Below are 22,029 nucleotides of genomic sequence, written 5' to 3'. Positions count from 1 at the left end.
ACAAATGAGAACAAAAGTAATTGAGATCTATCAGTCTGGTAAAGGTTATAAAGCCATTTCTAAAGCTTTGGGACTCCAGCGAACCACAAAATAAACCCTGTCAGACTTTAACTGCCTACTTTTTTCGCCATAGTGGTCCTTTAACAAGATTAAATTGGAATTGAGTTCTGTTTTGTTATTGCTCACTAGTGACCTAAGCCCGTTGTGAAAACGGACTCTAGGTCTGTCACCAAAGGCCACGCCAAGTGCGCACGTAACCGCCTGTCGCGCACACACACACACACACTCCCGCTCGGCCGGCCCGCCTGCCCTGTGTCCTGTCCCCTGTCCCAACGGCTGTCAGTGCTTGACATGCGCAGTAAAACAAAAGCACTGACACACGGACAGGATGCAGGGACACTTGCAAATTATTAGGTAGGATTTTGCTGCCTACAGATTAATCTCTAAGGGCTTTTTTTTTTAAACGCATTCAATGGAAGCATTCGGACCTACAAGTATATGTTGCTTTTGTGTGGCCCTATTTTAGGTTTTTCTCCAAATGCACTGCACACTTTTGGGGCAAAAACATGTGTATTTTGTTTGTCACACATGGCAGTGAATAAGATAAAGCACCTACAAAAACTAAACTCACATGTAAACAAAAGAAAAGATACCACAAACATTTACATCTGTTCTCAAATGTCATGCTGTAGTGCGAAACCGCCCTAAGTGCTTCTCATAATACATTGTTCATGTGGGTTTTTTGTTTAGGATGGGGGAGGGTTATTTTTATTTGACAAATGTAATTGGGGTCTTGTTTTTTTTCCTGTACGGTTAGCTGATGCCGGCAGCCCTGCAGATTGCAGCTGAAGAGGATGTAGAGTTTCGGAGGGGCCTTCCTATAGATTACCTGGACTACATGGGGGTGCAGAATACAGACTCGGTAAGCAGGAGTTTCATTTATTTGCCTCTTCCTTTAAAATTCCTCTAGTATAGTTATATTCTGTAATTAAATAACCATTGTTTTACAAGGCCAATAGATGGTTAACTCATTATTGAAGTGTACAGCAAGATAGCCAGGAAACTGGCATAGTTTAAAAGGAACAGTAAGTTATATAAATTGTGTTTTGTTTTTTTTTGTTTTTTTTTACTGCTGTGAAGGTATTGAAAACAGGAAGTAAAGTTAAATCTGCCTTTCTCAGGAACAGGAAGTGAAGTGATATGTTTATATTGGGGATTCACACTATTATGAAACATTTTAATATGGTGGCTTGATCTTTCTGATTATCTGTATCCTTTTTACTGATATATAGTACAGTATGTGCTTTAGCTGAGAATATTCTGCTCACTTCCTACCCCATTGACTGGGGCACTGAGAATAGGAAGTATAAGTAAATATCAGAAATAGGTACATAAAAAGCAATAGAAGCTAAACAGATGTTGCATCCCTTTCCAACTCCAAACCTAAAAAGAAAAGATTTTCCAGAAGTTCTTTGGCTTTGTCTGTGAAGGGCGGGATGTTAAGTTTCATATTTAAACTTGATGAAATAATTTTGGTTGAGTAATGAGTATGCTTTTGATAGTCAATCATTGTGACTGTGCAGCTGCTTCATTGCATTCCTGCTCAGTCAGTCGTTGTGTGTTGTGTTAACACTGCGCTGTCTGCTGTGCTGAAGGAGGATCCTCGTAGGAACACATTTGTGGAGAAGGTGCACTCGCTGATGAAGAAGCTGACTGAACACGCTCCAGTAGATGCAGCTGTAGATCAGAAGGCTAAGCTATTCTTACATGACTGTTTGCCCCCAGTACTTACTACAGGTATATATGAGTTATTGTATGGGCCAAGTCATGATAGTGGGGATAGGTCACCCGCCTTTCTTTTTCCATATTGTAAATCAGATTATTTGTCCACGCTGACATGGCATCTGACCCTTTGTGTCCCTTCTCTCCCCCCCCCCCCCCCTTCCATACTGCATATTAGTTGAAATTGTTCACAGAACTGTTATGTACTCTATACATGAGTACGGTCAAAATGTAGATTTCAGCATGACATTAGGAGTATCTTATTGCTGGATGTCTTGCATGTTACAGATGCCAGGGCCTTTTATTTTACTTTTATGTCAATGTGTATTTTGTACAATCTTGATTAGAGGTGAGATAAGCTAGCTTATCTAAAAGCTACACAGAAAGGAGAATCTTAAAGTGAACCTGAGGTGAAAATAAACAATTTTATTTATCCTATTACTTAAAATTACTTTTTGTTGATATCACATGGTTTTATTTAATATTTTAAACATTTACAAAGTAGATTGAATATTTTATTGTCTCTGCTCAATGGCAGTCTATTAAGTGTCCCAGAGTTAAAATACATGAAATATTGATCTTTTTCAATATATCCTTCCCTCAGAAGTTGGATTCTGCCAGGAAAACTTCTATGGCTGTAATTTGCTTATCAGTGATGTTTAATATATTCCCGACAAGGTACCCACCAGACAGAAGCTATCCCTTGCATGCCTGAAAATCAGCTCTTTCAGGCAGCAAAAGGAAGAAAAAAAAGAAAAGAAAAAAACAGCCTGGTTATTAATGTTTTGCACTGTACATACATGTGTATCTCATTATTTCACGTCGCCTCTGGTACTCTTTAAGCTTCCTCCTCTTGTGTCTAAATCATGTCAAAAGTATTGTATTGAATATGTGATCACCTATAAAATTCAATGCACCTGTTTACTAGAGCTTGACGGAGACAACAGGAAGTTTATACAAGTGTGAGGTTGTCTTTGATCCCAATTCCACCCTCCTATGCTTGATCATCGCTTGTCACACAACCTGCGGACACCCCATGTGATGTTCCTTTGGACCACCTATCCCAGTCTAGTTGCATGTAACGATGAGCGAGCACAGTAGGAAACGGTACCATTGGTGTCCGAGAAAGGGCTGCTGCAAGAAGGGTTCATTTAACCTGTACAGCTGCCTCTTGCGATGGCGCTCCATGCAGTGCTCCAATCTGCGCTTCATACTCCCGACACTTCCTGTTTCACACTGGAGGGTCTAGCTGTGAATCAGGAAGTATCGGGAGGATGGAATGCCGCAGCAGAGAGGCGAAGATCCAGGTAAATTAACCCTCTCTGCCGCTGCCCCATTCTCAGAAGATACAGATAGATTCCATGTGAAACTGTGGTTGCTCATCCTTAGTTGTGTCATTTCTGGATTTGTTCTTTCAGAGATTAGGTTTTTATTTCCTCACTCAACAGAAATAAGCTCCCCAGAATTCTTTGTGTTTGGACAGCTACAGTAGCTCAAGCTGTTATGTTATGAACTGAATGATAATTCCTGTTCCTTTCTCCTTTACATTTCAGAGGAGAAAGATCACAGTATATATGGTGCGCCAACAAGATGGGAGAGCGGGTGCGTGAAAGACTGCACAGTGCAGCTAGAAACAGACACTGAAATCCGCTTTCTCAGAGGTGGAATTGCAAGGTCAGTGCTGGCTGCCGCTGGCAGCATATACACACACTGCAGTGAGCAAGGTCAGGAGGTTGGCACAGGAATGGATTAAGATAAAATGGGGGCCCTAGGCAAGATGGCAGTTTTTGCCCACCGCTGATGGTCACCTGGCTTTTTTTTTTTGTAGGTGTGGTGGGGGCTAGTATCCACCAGGCCCTTAGACTCTCTCCAGGCCTAGGATTGCCTGTCAGAGTTCACATTTTTTTAACAAATCTGCAAACACTTCACATGAGATGTATAGTACATTTACAGTATTGGGTGAGGACAATGCTCCTACAATAGGAAAGTACTTTGGTCTTTACACAGTGAGAACGGAAGCAGTAGCAGAAAGGAGAACCCCTCCATAGATTTGGTATCAAAAACCTGCAAAGTAAACAGAACATGTCTCTGATTCAAAAAGATTTATAGAGTATTTTTTTTCAATTTGAATTTTACTGAAAAGAGCAGTGAGTTAGACAAAGTATATAACTTGGTGCACATGGAATACAATGGTGATGCAGTGTGCGCTTCATATAGGAAAATAAATGGTCAGGATTATAACAAAACAATGAAGAGCTACATAATTGTAAAATACAACATTCTCAAGATCTGTTTATCATTAAGGATGAGATAACATAATTGGCAAAACAATCAGTAAAGAGTTAAGATGGCCATACATCAGTAGACTTGGTCGCCGTTTGACTATCAGATTCAATAATTATAGAATCTGATGAAAATTGGTGCCACCAAGAGCATGCCCGGTCAACAATCCAACCAGTTTCGGGCCAAAATGGGCAGTATGTATTGATCTCTTGGGCCGATGTGCTTGCAGGTAATGGTGTTAAATAATCGCAAATGATGAACCCAGTGGAAACGCCTGGCCGCACCTCCCCCCTCCCAATTGTAGAGAATCTTGTGTGTGCACAGTGGCCACTGACCCCAATCAGTGCTTTAGCGAGTGACTTGACTGGTGAATTGTCTCGCCAAGCACAGTCTGAGGGCTTTGTTCTCCTCATTACACCCTCTCTGCACTACTCCCTCATGTTCTGTGCCATTGGTCCTCCTCCATAGAAACAGAAAGCATCCCTACCCTCCAGTTTGTGAGCATCTGTACAGCCTCCAGGTTAGTGAGCAAACTGTCACCTGAAGGGTTCAAGCCCAGATCCCTGCCAGGCGACAGCCCTCGTACATGTGTATAAGGCTTCAGCTGAAGGGCAAAGACACAAGCGGTACATTTTGCAGACTTTTGGGAAAAGCAGAGAAGGATTCTGGGTAATTCTCTGTACAGGTACTAGTCTCTACTAGTCTACAGTCACACTTGGCTGATTCTTGTTGTGTATTCTTTCTCAGTAAGAGAACTGTGATGTAACCTGTTTATATCCATTTTCCACTTGATAATGGCCACTTTGGGGATATCTGTGCTGGGTTCAGTAATTTTGTGAACACTGGTTTCATACATAATATTCACTTACGCTTGTGCCGAGCAGGAAATGTTCCTGCTGCCCGTCTGTGCTCTAAGACATTGATGGCGAGTTGCTAGAAACTTTATAGTGTAATTGACAAAATGATTCAATAAGGCTTTTCTCCTATGTTAGCTTTGAATGTAATCGGTTATAGTGTATGCTGATATTTTGTACAGTTGTAAACCAAAACAATAAATTATGTTTGCAGTATTCTCAAATGATACTGTAGACTTTTGTGGGAATTTTGTGTTGTGTCCTGTCTAGGACAAGTGTCTAGGACTGGTGCCGTCCTTATAGAACATTATCCTGCGGCATTCTAAATAATATTTTTGCTCTGCAGGCTGTGTAGTGAAGGAGAATCCTGCCTGTTGTATTATTCTGCTGATAATTCCAGGACGTACCACAAGGAGGAGCCAAAGTTCATGGAGATAGATGCTGAGGTAATGTTTACTTACAGAGGACAAATTAAAAAGCTCAATTCCACCACACATCTCTTATTACTGTAACAAAGAGGTTACTGTTACCGGGTTGTTTGTCATTTTTTTTTTTTTTCATTGACTAGTACTAAAGGTGTGTTGGATTATTTTTTTCTCCTGCGTTATTTGCTGATGTAGTAATGTTCATGTTTATACCATTGTGTATTGACAAGACAAGACAAATAACATTTATATCGCGCTTTTCTCCTGGCAGACTCAAAGCGCCAGAGCTGCAGCCACTAGGACGCGCTCTATAGGCAGTAGCAGAATTAAGGAGACTTGCCTAAGGTCTCCTACTGAATAGGTGCTGGCTTACTGAACAGGCAGAGCCGAGATTTGAACCCTGGTCTCCTGCGTCAGAGGCAGAGCCCTTAACCATTACACCATCCAGCCACTGCACAATATGAGCCAGTTCACAATCTGGGCCGCCAGCAATAAAGATGTCCATAGCTGAGCTCTTGTCTCTTCTCAGCTCACCCCACTTTCTCCTGTAACAGAGTACACCAAACATTGTGGCAGATCTATAAACACCAGTGCAGAGAAAAATGGATCACTTGCCTACAGTGACTAATTAATGATTGGAGTCCTGTTGCCATGGTTTCAAAGCAGTCAAATTTGATCCACTTTGCAGTTTCAGAATCCTATACATGTCTGCTAACTGAAGGGGAAATTACATTTTTATAGGAGTACTGTAGGTGGGTCAGGGAAAGAGAGTTGAACTTACCTGAGGCTTCTAATGGTCCCCTGCAGACATCCTGTGCCCGCGCAGCCACTCGCCTATGCTCCGGCCCCGCCTCCCGTTCACTTCTGGAATATCTGACTTTAAAGTCAGAAAACCACTGTGCCTGCATGGCCACAGCCTTGCTTCCGCTGACATCACCAGGAGTGTATTGCGCAGGCCCAGTACAGTCTGCGCCTGCACAATATGCTCCTGGTGAAGACCGCTGAAGCAAGGACACGGCCACGCAGGCGCCGTAGTTTTCCGTCTTTTTAAAGACTGAAATTCCAGAAGTGAACTGGAGGCGGGGCCGGAGCATTGGGGAGTGGCTGCACGGGCACAGGACGTCTGCGGGAGACCATTAGAAGCCCCAGGTAAGTTCAACTCTTTGCATACTATCTTAAAAACATAAAAAGGCATAAAATAGATTGTTATAAAATATAGATTTCAGATTCCAGAGTGAAATGCACTATAAATTACTTTTCTCATATGTCGCTATCACTTACAGTAGATAGTGAAAATCTGACAGGTTTTGGACTAAGCCACCTCCTCTTGGTGGATTCTCTGGCATTGCTTTATTTACTATAAAGCACTTGCTGAACGGCAGTTGATCAATTGAACTGCCAGAATAATTTGCAAACGCGTAGGGGGGACACTGGCATCTTTGTATAGATCCTTTCCAGGGAGTGCTTTTGTACAGAATAAAGGTAATACTGAGAATCTCCCATGAGGAGATGGACTAGTTGAAAACCTGTTGGATCTGTCAACTTTTTACTGCCTACTGTAAGTGACAGAAACATAGGAGAAAATTTGTTTTATATTGCATTTTACTCTGGGAAAAATGCACATTTTATACGTATGCATATTAAATTTACCACTTTTTTTGTGGTAGTGGTCCTTTTAATATGTTACATTATAAAATAACCCAATTACCACTGATATAAAGTATGTAGCTAGCTCCATGTTTATGATGGCACGGGAATATGTAAGAGGACACAGAGGCAACGGGGCATAAAGATCAGCAAATGCCAACATATGTTGTCTGACTGGCATTCCCTGCTTAGAAATAAACCTACAGATGAAAGTCCACCATTAAACAGCTGCGGACAAGCTGTTTGACCAAGCAGTTGAGTTCACTGATGCAAACCTGATTTCAGAGCGGAGATCATACATTTTTTTTTTTTTTCAATCTCATTCATGGATAACCTTTGCTTCTTTAACTACTTAAAGTGGATCCGAGATGAACTTTTATTCATTGCATAATTGTGTTCCTTTCCTATTGTTTATAGGGCATTCCTCAAGCCAAATACTTTTTTGTTTTAATACTCTAATTCCCTATAAACTGAACAAGCCTCGCCCACAGGTTTTCAGAGAGCCTTGGCAGTAGCAAGGGCTCATGGGAGCTCAGTCTGGGCAGGAGGAAGGGGAGGTATTACTAGCCAGAGATTTCAGAGGCAGAGGGGAGGAGGGGGGGATTAGGTTTTTTTTTCAGAGGCTCAAGTGCTGTGTGTAATGTTTACAAACAACATGGCTGCTGTCATTGTATCACAGCAATACATAATCATATCCTTTTGAAGCTGTTTACAGCTAGATTTGCTGTGTAAACTATGTAAACTTTAGGTAACATATATACGTAAGTTACTTGTTATAGATAGTTTTTCATCTCGGATCCGCTTTAAGGACTATGGGTTGTTAGACATTTGCACCATACCAGCTCGGAGCTGCAGTCATTATAAAGCAGCATTACAGCTGCATACTGAAGCAGCAAAGCTAATTCACACTGATGGCTGAACTGTGTGCTTGCCATACAGTTAAGATGCCAACCTGCCTGCTATTCGGTTGCTGTGTAATGCAATGGAATGGCAGCATTTGTAATCACACATGGCCAAGCAGCTGATGCAAAGTGCTTTTACTGTGATGCAGAAAACCAATGCAAGCCTCAGCAATCATCTGGTTATGTAAAGTTTTTAAAGGCTTGGGTATGAAAGTAATGTGAATCTGATTAATATAGTCTTTAGGGTGTCCACAAAATACAAATTAATCCTAATGGTAAAATCAAATTCATCCTACACAGATACATAATGTATCAGCCCAGAGCGTATGCATGTGACTTCCTGTACCGAAAGAGGGAGTGCCAAACCATTCTGGCTTCAGTGTGTATAAAAAGAAAAAAGTTAATTTATATATTCTAATGAGGTTCTGTAATGCTGATTAGTGTAATTTTGGTGACACAGTGGGTATACAAAAGAGACGCCCCTTTCAAAATAATCTTCTGTGTCTAAAAATCTTTTGCTGCTTTTTAGCATGAAATAAAGGCAAACAAGATATAATTGCAATAGTTCAGGTAAAAAAAAATAGAGAAGATTCATGCTCTCACTACCTATGCATTACAGTATGAGAGCATTTCAGTGAACCTGAAATATAGCAATAAAGAGAGTAAAATGTATGGAAATATGGTGAATAGGAAGAGTGGAGGACCTGTATTGGGTCCATTGGTATAACACAGACCTGTGATATGCAAGGCAAGCCTTATACACTACTAATCCATTTGTCATATACCTGATAAAGACATTGATTTATGAGCACTTTGCAGTCATGTGATAGGTCTGTGGGTTGGACATCCTGTCTGATGTACATATTATATATATATTATGGGCCCGAGTTATACCAACTGACCCAATGCAGGTCTCCATTGGAAGTCTTCTCTTCTTTATTCCAAGTAGGTAATTGTCAGTGCTCTTAGTCTTGTGGCTAGGGGCAAGCTTTTCTTTTCTCCAGAAACGTCTCCCTTTTGCTTAGTATGCAGACTGGGTTGATTTGTATGGCCGGGGATGTCCAGAAGTTGGTTATAGGCGGGCCACGTACAGATTTCTTATGTGTATCTATCACAAATTGTATGAACTGATCATTCTCTCTTTCTTTTCCTTTTTGCGGTGCAGCATGTGGATGCAATTGAATATATTCTCCATGCCTACCCAAGCTATGTAAATGTTGATGACCTTCCCTGTGAAACATCTGATGACAAGGTAATCCATGTTTCTATTACCTTTTACCCATATTCTTCAAATATTCCCAGAATCCGTGGCAACTACAGGCTATGGAGACAAGTGGTTAGTGGCATTTTATTGTTTTCAAGAGGACCATTGTAGAAAATGGAGAGCCTGCAAAGTAAGGTTCTTTATTACTGCTGCACAGATCAGCAGGTGGTAGGGTTAATCACTCACCAGCTGGCCTGTAATTCATTAACCTCCCTGACGGTATGATTATTTCCAGATTTTACAGTCTTTTCTGAACATTTCAGACCCTAAAATCAGGAAACTATCTGCCAGAAAGCCATCAGCAGCCCCTGCACTCGCTCACCTCAATGCAATTTTACCTCCGTCCTCCGGGTTGCGCTGTAACACTTTGGTGCGATCAATGACAGTGATCTCACCAGAATGATTAGGAGTCTCTCGAGGACCGGAATAAGAATGGCTACCAACGTCTGGATCCCCCGGGAGGTGCGTAAAAGCCCCCGCTGCCCTCCATTGACTTGCATTGAGCCTCCAGCAGCTAGCTTGAGCTCAGCTCGGGATTACCGCTAGGGAGATTAACCTCCCTGGCGTTCTATTAAGATCGCCAGGGCGGCTGCGGGAGGTTTTTTTTTAATAAAAAAAACAACTATTACATGCAGCCAATTGAAAGTTGGCTGCATAAAAGCCCACTAGAGGGCGCTCCCGATGCGTACTTCTGAGCTCGTCCATACCGCTAAGGAGGTTAAGGAAATCATTTTTTCTAAACTCTTCAGAAGCTGTGGCTGTCCCATCCTGTGTCACCTCGGCCCGTCCCCAGCTTCGCAGACACAGCCTAATTAGTGGCTGCTAGCCGGTGGCATGCAACGGTAAGCAGGTGGGTGTGACCACAAAGCTTCAGAAAAGCTTTGTCTTGCAGATGGAGGGGAGCAAAGTTTCTGACATTAACTTATGGGCACACTGGTGAGTGTTAAACCCTACCACTCCCTGATCCTTGCAACATTATTAGAGAGCTTTGCATTGCAGAGTCTTGCACAGGCTCAAACTAATTCAAATATAAACCAAGCCAAACATGTCTCCTGAGAAATCTAGTAAAGTTAGTTGATGTTACTCTTTTTATACGGTTAAGGCTCGTACACACGTCTGACTGAAGCCAACGTCAGGTCCGTTGGCACCTCCCGCTGGGCGGGTTTTCAGCAGACAGTACAGCGTGTGTACAGTCTGTCGGCGGACTGATAAGGCTGTTTCTGAACGATCCGCCCCTCAGAGGGGCTCACAATCTAATCCCTACCATAGTCATATGTCTATATATGTATTGTGTAGTGCATATATCGTAGTCTAGGGCCAATTTAGGCGGAAGCCAATTAACTTATGTGTATGCTTACACAAAGAATTGAATGTGTGCATTAAACACCAAGTGAACACCTGACGTATCTGGCTTTGCAAATTTGGCCTTATTGGCTATTCATGAGGCAATGCTTATGCAAAAAATGCATTTGCTTTCGCATGCCAAACTATGCAGGGTCAAAAACCAACACCGCAAAGCGGTTGACCTGCTGGTATTAGTTCATGCTTCATTAGCACTATCCAGGAGCGCCACGGGGAGGCTTCCCAATGCCCTCATACAACCGGAGGGGCGTGGGGCTCCAAGCTCTCTCACTGCCTGGAGACCACAGTGGCACCCCGGAGGAGGATGCTGGGGGGCGCAGGTGACCCCCCCAAGCGTGGCCAATGCCGGGGAGGGCCGTCCGCACCCGCCTCCTAAATTAAAAACAGGCACTTACCTTAACGTCCATTGCGTTCTGCTGTTGAGCATGACTTAGGTGCAACACATAAGAAAGGAGCGAAGCATGGGTCACCCCAAGCTTGTAGAGCTCGGGGTTGGCTCACACGCAGCACTCCGGAGGGGGGGGGGGGCAGACAGCTCACTCCAGGGCTCACACCACCTAGAACAAGCATCCACCACCCGCCTCCTAACTTATGTGTATGTTTTTGGGATGTGGGAGAACTGGAGTGCCCGAAGGAAACCCATGCAGACACGTGGACAACATACAAACTCCTTGCAGATGCTGACCTGGCTGGGATTCGAAACCGGGACCCAGCGTTGCAAGGCTTGGATTACTGTGCTTTGCTGCATTATAGAAACCTGCATGAGTTCAGTCTTCTGCCAGTGCAGTGACAGCAGGTGGGGAAAGCACCAAGGCTCCATCAGCACAGGATGTAATGGGTTACTGTGCTTTGCTGCATTATAGAAACCCGCATGAATTCAGTCTCCTGCCAGTGCAGTGACAGCAGGTTGGGGAAACTTGCATAACGCTGTAGGGCTGACTAATCACAATTGTAGCACAGAGAACCAGAGAATTGTGGCTTACAGCAAGCAATTAGGTTTCATTTCATTCATTAAAGCAGAACCACAGTCATTATGCTTTTACTTTGACACTGCGCTCTGTAGCTGAATTACCGGAATATCTTTTATCTTGTGTTCATACCATAATTTCCCTTCTAGGCCTTGTGCTGATCACCTGTGTGCTGGGAAACTTCCCCATCACTCCTCCATTCAGTACATTTACCACACACAGGCATGGCCTAGCTTCACCCTAAACTCTGAGGCTTTGTTCACATCTAAAATCGACGCCAGCGAAATTTTTTTTTTTTTTTTGAGCATTTTCTTTCTTTTTTTTTTTTTTGAGCATTTTTTCCCTCTCCCGGCGCTCCACTGCGCGCTACGATTTTGTACAAAACTCTTTTTGTAAACGCTTTTGCAGACCGATTCCGTTTTTTTTCACTTCCTGGCGTCAGTCAGCAAGTTTACTCCTCCGGAAATGAATAAATACAGTGGCCTCGATTCACTAAGCTTTATCAAACGTTTGATAATTTACCTCATGCGTAAAATCTAATTTTGAATTCACGAAGGTGTTACCGTATATTCCGGCGTATAAGACGACTTTTTAACCACTGAAAATCTTCTGAAAAGTCGGGGGTCGTCTTATACGCCGGGTGTAAGTTCTTGTGCCAGGCAGAGCTTTAAATGATGTATGCAGTATGCAGCCATGGCGGAAAGGTCCGTTTGCAAAATCTGTTTCAATGCAAAGTTTCCTGAAATCCCGGATAACAGCTTGCGAGCAGCCGCTCGCACAGGTCTCAAGGCAGCTTCCCGGTTCGGGGGTCACCTGACTGTGACGTATGCGCTCCACTACTCAGTGTGTTCCACCTCCGGCAATCTCTTCCAGCGTGAGCGCACACGTCACAGTCAGGTGACCCCCGAACCGGGAAGCTGCCTTGAGACCCGTGCGAGCGGCTGCTCGCAAGCTGTTATCCGGGATTGCAGGAAACTTTGCATTGAAACAGATTCTGCAAACGAACCTTTCCGCCATGGCTGCATACTGCATACATCATTTAAAGCTCTGCCTGGCACAAGAACTTACACCCGGCGCCTGACACCCAGTGTGACCAGAACTAGGAAGCTGCTCTGCTACTCATGCGAGCAGCTGCTCACGAAAAGCTACAGAGATTGCAGAAAGTTTGTATTGATACGGATTTTTCAAATGGATCTTTCCCCTGACTGCAGCGGTATGTAATTTAGAGCTCTGCCTGGCACAATGTACTATAGGCATTATAGCAAGCATTGCCAGTTCTTAAAAAGCACAGCCCTATCTCTTTTCCCTCCCCCAGATGACTGCAGCACCTAGTAATAGTTACATAGTTATTTTGGTTGAAAAAAGACATACGTCCATCGAGTTCAACCAGTAACCAGTAATGCCAGTTCTATGTTTTATAAGACTATAGTTTTGATGTGAGGTGCAGAGGGTGTATACAGGGGTGGGCCAGAAGGATGGAGGAGGCATGTTTTGAAGAGGGGTAGTCTTATACGGCGAGTATATCCCAAACTCTATATTTCAACTGGAAAAGTTGGGGGGTCGTCTTATACGCTGGAATATACGGTATATATTCATCGAATGTTTTATCGATAAAACGTTCAATAAACCTATAACACCTTAGTGAATTCAAAATTAGATTTTACCCATGAGTTAAATTATCAAACCTTTCATAAAGTGTTTGATAAAGCTTAGTGAATTGAGGCCAATGTATTTATTCATAAAAGCGCATACGCAATTTGTGAGCATTTTGCATTTTTCCTATACCTTCCATTGTAGCAAAATCGCCCCAAAAATGGTACATGCAGCGCTTTGCTGAGCAGAAAAGGGACGCAACGCACTGATATGAAGTGTCCCATAAGGATTCATTGCACTAGCAATTTTAGGGCGTTTTTAAAAATCGCCAGCGCTCAAAAAAAAAATCACAAAGCCCTAGGTGTGAACAAGCCCTGAGAGAGCGTTTTAGGGTGGAATTCTTCTTTCACTTTTATGTGCGGTTGAGTTATTAAAGGCCCAACTCATAGCCAAACCTTTCTGCAATTTTTTTTCCTGCTTTTTATTGCATTTAGGGTTGTTTGCGACAATAATGAGAAATGTACCGCAAGTAAGCACTAAAAGCAAAGGATGATGTCCTGAACACCTTTTTATTTTATTTTTTTTATAGTGAACACGTTGGGATCTCTGTCAGACTATAACTGCGGTCTTGTGCGCACACACACACACACACACACACACACACACACACACACACACACACACACACCTAGTGGGATTGTTCTGCCTTCATTGGCATGACTGCACCCCACCCCCTCCTCAAAGGTGTAGTTGGGACCAGATATGCTCTGCTCTGCTGTGTTAAACTGTCAGCATAGGACAATGACTTGATCTGTGCAGAGGAATCGAATATACTTTGCTGTAGAGTCTAGACTCCCTAATATTCTCTTCAGGAGGAATTTAGTGTTTGCCCAGGATGCGCTGTGCTGGATACTACTATGTGTGTTTAACCTACTTCGTTCATATTCTTTGTGCAGCTCGGTGTGGCCACCATGTTGTTTGAGAAGGGCTTGCTGACCACCAGAGAACGCCTGACTGCAGTGCGATAGTGATGACAGTGCTGAGAAGCATGGACATTATTTCTGCATATATGTAAGCATGGTGAAGAGGACACGTCGCACGCTGACCCACTGTCCCCTACTGCTGCTTTGTGCCTTTGGACAATTCTAACCTCAGCAGAGTACCTGAAGAAAATGAGGAAACATCCTTCCTGAGACATCATTTCCACACGAATGGCTTGATGCGTAACTGAGACACTTTATCGTTTTACCCGAACTGGCGTAAGAAAAGGTCATAACCGCCAATGTGCTCATATAGGGAAGGGAAGGTGTGAATGAGGTCAGCCTTGCTGTGTGTATGTTAAATATTCAGGCTCCCAGATTGCTGGAACATAGAAATATGATGAGTGGTCCGTGCAGAGACTGCAGCTGTCCACTGCAGTTTGCCTTTCATCCTTCACTGACCTCTACTAATGCTGATCCATTGTGACATTCGGTGACCAGCTAACCCGTTATAAATGTCTAGGGAAAAGAGTTTTAATTGTTCCATTAATAACTATGTGGATGACACTTTTTTCAGAAATTGCTGCTTCTCTCTCTTTCACTTATGTGTGTGCGTGTGTGTGTTTATTTGTTTACTATTTAATACAGAAAATGATGACTTTTGGATGTTAACAATTGACGTGTTGAAACAGTTACATAGTTGGATTAAAAAAAAAAGACAAACGTCCATCAGGTTCAGCCGGAAAATGTGGTACAGCACTGTCCTGCACACTGGCATATCCCATTTGATCCAGAGGAAGGGAACAAAACCCTTACAAGGCTTGGACCAATTAGCCATAAAAGGGAAAAATAACACCTTGCGACATGCACACCAAGACTGAACATGCATCCATTACAATCACTGGTGAACATCATCAATGGATTTTGGCTGTGGTGGACTTGTTGCATTGCCGCCCACGGTAAAGGAGGATTTAGTAGTGTACTGTGGTGTTTTATCCCAGGATAAATAAGTGTTCATTAAAATCAATTGAAATGTTTAGTTAAAGCATAGTCCCCAACAGTCCCGATTTGATCGGGACTGTACCGATTTGGGGGGCCCCTCCCACCATCCCGCGCTGCCCCCCTTCTGTCCCGGCCGCTGGGCAGAGAGAAGGAAAAAAATTGATCGAGGCACCAGCCCCGGGGATCTGCATGCGGGATAGATTGCCGCCGCTATTTATTTCTCCCTCCCTCCCTCCCTCCTAATATGTCCCCCAGTGTCCCCTTCCCCCCGCACAGTAATTATGGGCAGCGGAGCAGGCAGTGAGTCTTACCACTGCCTCTTCGCTGCGTACCGCGATCTCCTCTGATCTTCCTTCCTGCTTCCTGTGACGTCACAGGAAGCGAGATGAGAGGAGATCCCGGTACGCAGCGAAGAGGCAGTGGTAAGACTCACTGCCCGCTCCGCTGCCCATATTACTGTGCGGGGGGAAGGGGACACTGGGGGACATATTAGGAGGGAGGGAGAAGGATAATGATGGCGGCGGCGGCCATCCATGCCGCATACCGGGCGGGCTGGTGCCTCGATCGGCTTTTTTTCCCCCCTCTCTCTGCCTGGCCACCCCCCCTCCTCCTCCTCACCACCACCACCCCGGCATCCTCCCATTTGGGAGTAATTTAATAACAAAATTATTTAAAAAAAACAAAACTTTTTTTTCCCCCTGGGGTGGGCGTGACTAGGGGGTTGGGGGCGTGGCCAGGGGTGTGGCCTAATTGTCCCGTTTTGGGACATTGAAATGTTGGGAGGTATGGTTAAAGGGAACCCTTGTGGATCTGAGTATGTGCACCCACTGCCATATTCTGAAAGAGAAAAGTTTACTAAAAGTACTGTTGCTCTTTCATGCCTTGTAAAAGTTTTCTTCTTCCTAATCCAGCCATCTGAAAACTTGTGTTTGGAATTCGACTATTGCTTGGTGAAATCTACAGCCCTGCCCAGCTTCTGAGCAATCTTCCAGCCCACTTACTTCTTTCTGATGTGTCAGTGCTGTCTGTAGGGTTATATATTATACAAGACAGCTGTCTTCAGTGTTCAGCATGATAACAGCACAATAGAGCAGACAGCATGACTCATCAAAAGGCTTGGCGATAAGCAAGTTTTCTTGAGCCTTGGCGGAGCTGCTCATCAGTCCAGGCTATGGTCAAATTTTAACAGCGTTTTAGGAAGGGGAAAACCTTTGCAGGGTAGGAAACTGCAACAGAACTTTTAACTTTTAGTAAACAACTTTTTTTTGGGGGGGAGGGGGGGGGGGGGGGGGGGAGGGTATATTATTGGATACCTGTGCTAGCATCCACTACAAGGTCACTTTACAGGAGAATGATCCACATAATGCCTAGATATTGCTAGCAAAAGTATATTTAAACTTGAGAGTAAATATGAAAAAGGTTCATAGCATAGGAAATAAACCATGCAGAAATAAGAGACCTATCTCAATGTAGCCATTGGATATTAGCAGATGGTTATCAAAGCTGGTATGTGTATTACTTATATTTGTGCAGAATAAAGTATATACCACTTGCAGCAATTAGTAATATAGTAGACTGACTGTATGTTGCAGTGTTCTCCTCGGGCTGTTTTAGCCGTGTGCTCCACCCGGCTAATTTTGGTGAGCACCTGGCTGTCATTGGATCGGTTCCTAACCCTCCTCTTAAGCTGTAAGCAGTGTTACGTCAAACCTGCATTCCCCCACCTGGCCACTTTTTCATGCCACCTGGCTGGAAAAAAATTCTGGGAAGAACACGGTGTTGCAATTTTGCACAGAGAAAAGTGACCAGGAACTCTAGTTTTTACAGTTGCCCTAGTTCTGGTTCCCCTCACTTCAACAGGAACATTATTAGGCAGAAGAATGTCATGTGTGGCTGTCTGGTAAACAATAAAACTATTTTTAGTTGCATGGGAACGTGTTGGAACATTATCTTCAGAATGCATGTTGATATCAGAAGCCAGCGGTAATGTGTACTGGTTTCTGTTTTGAATTTACAACCACTATTATCAGTTAAGCATGTGCAACTGCAGTGACAATAGTTGTATTCAGTTGACCCACCCCCTACCTTTGCCCACCGCAGGTCTGCTGGAGCACTAGCATATCCAAATGGTACATGAACTCTGTGCTGCTCCGGACGTTCATCACTAAGTCCTCTACTGTCAGAAGCCATAGAAGTGTAATGTTATCTTTTTCGGGGCAAGTTTATGCATTGTGGAAAGGCAATGGCAAGCCTGGGTCCATAGGAAAGCATTTGTCATTTTGCATTTATATTTGCAATTAGATGCAAATAATTCTGAGTTGATGCAGCATTATGCAAATAAATACAACTTAAAATGCTCCAATTGAATCTTAACAAGGTGGAATTTGATTGGTCCATTTTCAAGCTGCATAAATGTGTGCACAAAATCTCCATAGTCCTGCATGAGATCAGAATGATTTGCATCTCATTGCCCCTCACAGTTCCTCAGTAGAGCTGGTCAATGAGATGCAAATAATTCAGGCTTGCATGCAAATGTAATGCAAGTTGTAAGTAGCTTGCAGTTCGGCCAATCAGATGTACTCCCAGTTGACTGATTGCCCCCAGTTCTAAGCTGCATAAAATCTGCATGTAAACTGGAATTATTAGCATCTCATTGACCAGCACTATGTCTCTGCCATACACCCTGGGAAATGTTCTGTTAGTGAACTGTGTCAAAGTGCTTGTTCACCCTTAACGTCACCCATGACATCATTGCTTGATCATTAGGGGACACCGTGGGGGACATGCACTGTACAGGCGTGCTTCTTGCTTATAGCCACTAAGTGGTACTGTCAGTAGAGGCATCACTAGGAAAAAATTGTGTTTTTATCCTTAGACTAGCGGTAGGTCTTCCCCGAGAGGACCCGTCATCGCCGTGGGGAAGTCTAGTAGGGAATAATTTGTGCACATATTATATATACTGAAGCCAACGTCCTCCTTTGCTGTACATGTTTTGAATGCAGGTTGTGCATTTTAGTCCACAATTGTGGAGCTCTGCACATCTATTGCAGGTAGTCAATTCGGGTGCAGCCTCTGTTTGGAAGCGCTGCCAATGTCTCCTACTGTCAGTAGAGGGATGAGGAACCGACGCACATGCAAGTGGCTTCCAGTGGTGAGGTAACCATGAGCACAATGGCTTCGCACGTTTGGTGACATCAAAGTGGCAGCTGTACCCACACTACAGGGTGGGCCATTTATATGGATACACCTTAATAAAATGGGAATGGTTGGTGATATTAACTTCCTGTTTGTGGCACATTAGCATATGTGAGGGGGAAAACTTTTCAAGATTGGTGGTGACCATGGTGGCCATTTTGAAGTCGGCTATTTTAAATCCAACTTTTGTTTTTTTCAATAGGAAGAGGGTCATGTGACACATCACACTTATTTGGAATTTCACAAGAAAAACAATGGTGTGCTTGCTTTTAACGTAACTTTATTCTTTCATGAGTTATTTACAAGTTTATCTTTGTTTACAGCCATTGACATGTTGGCGAGATTAACACGTGAGGAGCGGATAGAAATTGTGTTGTTGTCTGCTGCAATGACCTGGTTACTGCGTTCACCAGATTTCAATGCAAGACACCATACGAGACCACCCATCTCCCATGCTACAGTTAGCAAACTGCTTGCTAAGTTTCGTGAAACGGGTTCAGTGTTGGATTTGCCAAAATGTGGACGCATGAAATCTGACACTAATGAAGAAACGTCAGTGGCTGTCCTAGCTTCATTCAGCAAGAACACAGCGTAGCACTCGCCGCATGTCACTGGAGAGTGGCATTAGTCGAACATCCCTTCGGCAGATATTAGCTACTCACAAATGGCACCCTTACAAACTCCAGCTACTGCAGCATCTCACTGAGGATGACCCAGATCAGCGCACTGAATTTGCAGAATGGGCAAAACAAAAATTGGAACAGGACCCTCAGTTTACGCAGAAGATTTTGTTCAGTGATGAGGGAAACTTTTATGTGAATGGTGAAGTTAACAAACAAAACCACAGTTATTGGTCTGACACTAACCCACATTGGATAGATCCCTCCAAGACTGTTGGAAAAAATAAAATTGATGGTATGGTGTGGTATATGGGGTACAACGATAGTGGGGCCTTCTTCATCAATGGAAACCTCAAGGACACTTGATATGTGAAATTGCTACCTGATGATTTGTTTCCCTCTTTATGCACTGAAGCTGGCACGTTCCCTGAGTTTTTCCAGCAAGATGGTACACCACCACATTATGGGTGTCGGGTCTGAGCATTCCTAGATGAACAGTTTCCTGGAAAGTGGTATGGTCATTGTAGGCCAGTTGAATGGCCCCCAAGGTCTGCTGATCTGACCCCCTTAGACTTTTATCTTTGGGGTCATCTGAAGGTAATTGTCTATGCTGTGAAGATACGAGATGTGCAGCATCTGAAACTACGGATACTGGAAGCCTGTACAAGCATTTCTCCTGCTATCAGTGTGTGAAGAGTGGGAGAAGAGGGTTGCATTGACAATCCAACACAATGGGCAGCACATTGAACACATTTTATAAGTGGTCAGAAACGTGTAAATAACTCATGAAAGAATAAAGTTACGTTAAAACAGAGCACACCATTGTTTTTTTTGTGAAATTCCTAATAAGTTTGATGTCACATGACCCTCTTCCTATTGGAAAAACAAAAGTTGGATTCAAAATGGCCGCCATGGTCTTGAAAAGTTTCCCCCCTCACATATACTAATGTACCACAAACAGGAAGTTAATATCACCAACCATTCCCATTTTATTAAGGTGTATCCATATAAATGGTCCAACCTGTAGATTATCTAGCATGTGTTATAGGCTATAGGCTGTCCTAAATATAGTAACTGTGAATAATTGCTGAATGTAACTGTATTAACCCTTAGACTGCCGCAGCCATCTATAGGTGTTTTTGCGTTTCCGCATCCATACACCATGGACGTCTAAAGGAGTTTAAGTACAAAACTACTTATGCCTCCTGTGAATGTCTATAGGCGTCTTTGTTTCCACATCTCTGCCACTGATGTCTGAAAGGCATTTAGTACAAAGTTTTGGCTCATTGACCTATACTTAACCTTGACTTATACCTGTCTTCAGTTATGCAAATAATTCTAAGTAATGCAGGATCATGTAAATGGTACTGCAAATCTATGCAGCTTGAAAATGAACCAATCAAATTTTTCCGCTGCAAGATTTGATTAGTCAATTTGCATTTTAGATTTTCATCATAATTGACATAACTCTGTATCATAATAATTGGCATAATTCTCAATCATCTCAAATTTATTTGCACCTCATCGACATCTCTACTGACTAGTGTGGACTTTATTAAATATATTGCCCAAATCTACACTTTCCAATCACAAATCTAACATAGTTGGCCCTGGTGTGTAGGTTTTATAAAAAAAAAAAAAAAAATTAGCTGCCAGTTTAAAGGTTTAAAGAAAATCTGTAACAAAATAAAAAAAAAAAAAGTCAGATACCATCCTTGGAAGACGGACTGCTCCTCCACTGTACATGTGGGAATGTGCATTGCAAAGCTGCCCGTCTTCTGAAGCACTCAGGGACACAAATGCTTCCGAAGATTCCCGAAGGTGTATTTGACGGCGCTGGAATGAGGGGGCGGGGGCATAGTGAGGAACGGGAAGGCTCTATAGAATCTACAGCCTTTCATCTCCATAGTTAAGTATCAAACAGTCTGATCGGTCCTACTTAAGGAATACAAACTTTTAGCGCCAAACACTTTTTCCAATTTTCAATGCGCTTTCTCCAGTGCTTTATAGCCTTATATGTGTCAGATTTTATAAACAAATCTATTTCTGTATATTTTAAATTCAGTAAGATAAATCCTGCTGATGATGTTTTGAATAATTCTTATAGTATAATTTCATTATTTTCACTATTTATAGCTGAACAAAAAGATAATCAGACACTTAGTTTGAATTTACATTCAAATAAAAGAGACAATTAATATTTTCATTTGCATCTGTTTTTTAGTATATAAGAATGTATAATTCGTGGTAGTGATTAAGATAATAGAAAAAGACAACAACAAAAAAAGTTTGTCATTCTTTGTACAATACAATGTAAAAGTTAAGTGGGATAGAAAAGGGTTCTATTTATGTGAATATGTAATGGGGAGAGCCAGAAGAGGAGACAATCAACAATGCACTAATATTCAGACTTGGTGAAAAGGTTGCTAAAAATTTCTATCTGGTATTTGAGGGGCACAGAAGCTACCCTATACTACTATCATAGTCTCCGGTGTAAACGCACGTGAAGTTCATAGTCCGTTGAGTGTCCTATGAAAATGTGGAGACAGATATTATAATACAATCTTTAGACTGTTCTACCTACAATAATTGCCCTGAGAAACTTGGCTGCTGTGTGAAACCCTTGTCCTGTCCTGCCTTGTGGCATTTTTTTTCTCCCCCTCCTCCTTTGATTTGTCCTTCCCCACATGATTATTATCTGATATGACCTATACATAGATAATTATGTCTGGTGGTGTTGGTATCGCAGATCATACAGATAGATCCCCAACTAATACCACACGCACAGTTTTGGTATGATCCAGGCTGACTGTGATAATTTCTTTACTGTAGATGATGTAATGGATTGCCAAGATTGATTGCGTACGGTTGGATGGTCCCTGAACTGACCATGGAGGCATGTGTGCGTAGTTCCAATTCACAGGAGCGGCCCAGCGTGCTGCTAACCTGGTTGCTGTGTTAACTCTAGATGTGCCTGATTTTCTCCGCCCCCTGCAGATACACTGAGCAGGTTACTATGGGCGATTGTAAACATACACAGCACACGAGAGTATGACGCACTTCTGGGTGAATGTGAAAACCCGGACGTGTTTTGATTCAGCATCATGCCTGTTGGAAACTATGCAGGAGGGTTAATCTGCCTGCAGCATTCT

At 42.9% G+C, this 22,029-nt stretch overlaps 1 protein-coding gene across 2 annotated transcripts in view; it reads left to right on the top strand.

Moving 5' to 3' along the window:
• RIOX1 (ribosomal oxygenase 1) overlaps positions 1 to 14,640 on the top strand; it is a 48,397-nt gene extending 33,757 nt beyond the window's left edge. For both annotated transcript variants that reach the window (XM_068232165.1, XM_068232164.1), the window contains exons 10-15: positions 818 to 922; positions 1,656 to 1,797; positions 3,336 to 3,456; positions 5,266 to 5,365; positions 9,059 to 9,145; positions 14,037 to 14,640. In XM_068232165.1, coding sequence (XP_068088266.1) covers positions 818 to 922; positions 1,656 to 1,797; positions 3,336 to 3,456; positions 5,266 to 5,365; positions 9,059 to 9,145; positions 14,037 to 14,108 — 627 coding nt within the window. In that variant the 3' untranslated portion in view covers positions 14,109 to 14,640. The remainder of the gene's footprint in view (positions 1 to 817; positions 923 to 1,655; positions 1,798 to 3,335; positions 3,457 to 5,265; positions 5,366 to 9,058; positions 9,146 to 14,036) is intronic.
• The last annotated feature ends 7,389 nt before the right edge of the window (positions 14,641 to 22,029 follow it).

Source organism: Hyperolius riggenbachi, chromosome 4, assembly GCF_040937935.1.
Source record: "Hyperolius riggenbachi isolate aHypRig1 chromosome 4, aHypRig1.pri, whole genome shotgun sequence".
NCBI classification, from domain to species: domain Eukaryota; kingdom Metazoa; phylum Chordata; class Amphibia; order Anura; family Hyperoliidae; genus Hyperolius; species Hyperolius riggenbachi.
The sequence above is the reverse complement of the archived record's forward strand: the minus strand, read 5'-3'. Positions and strand labels throughout refer to the sequence as shown.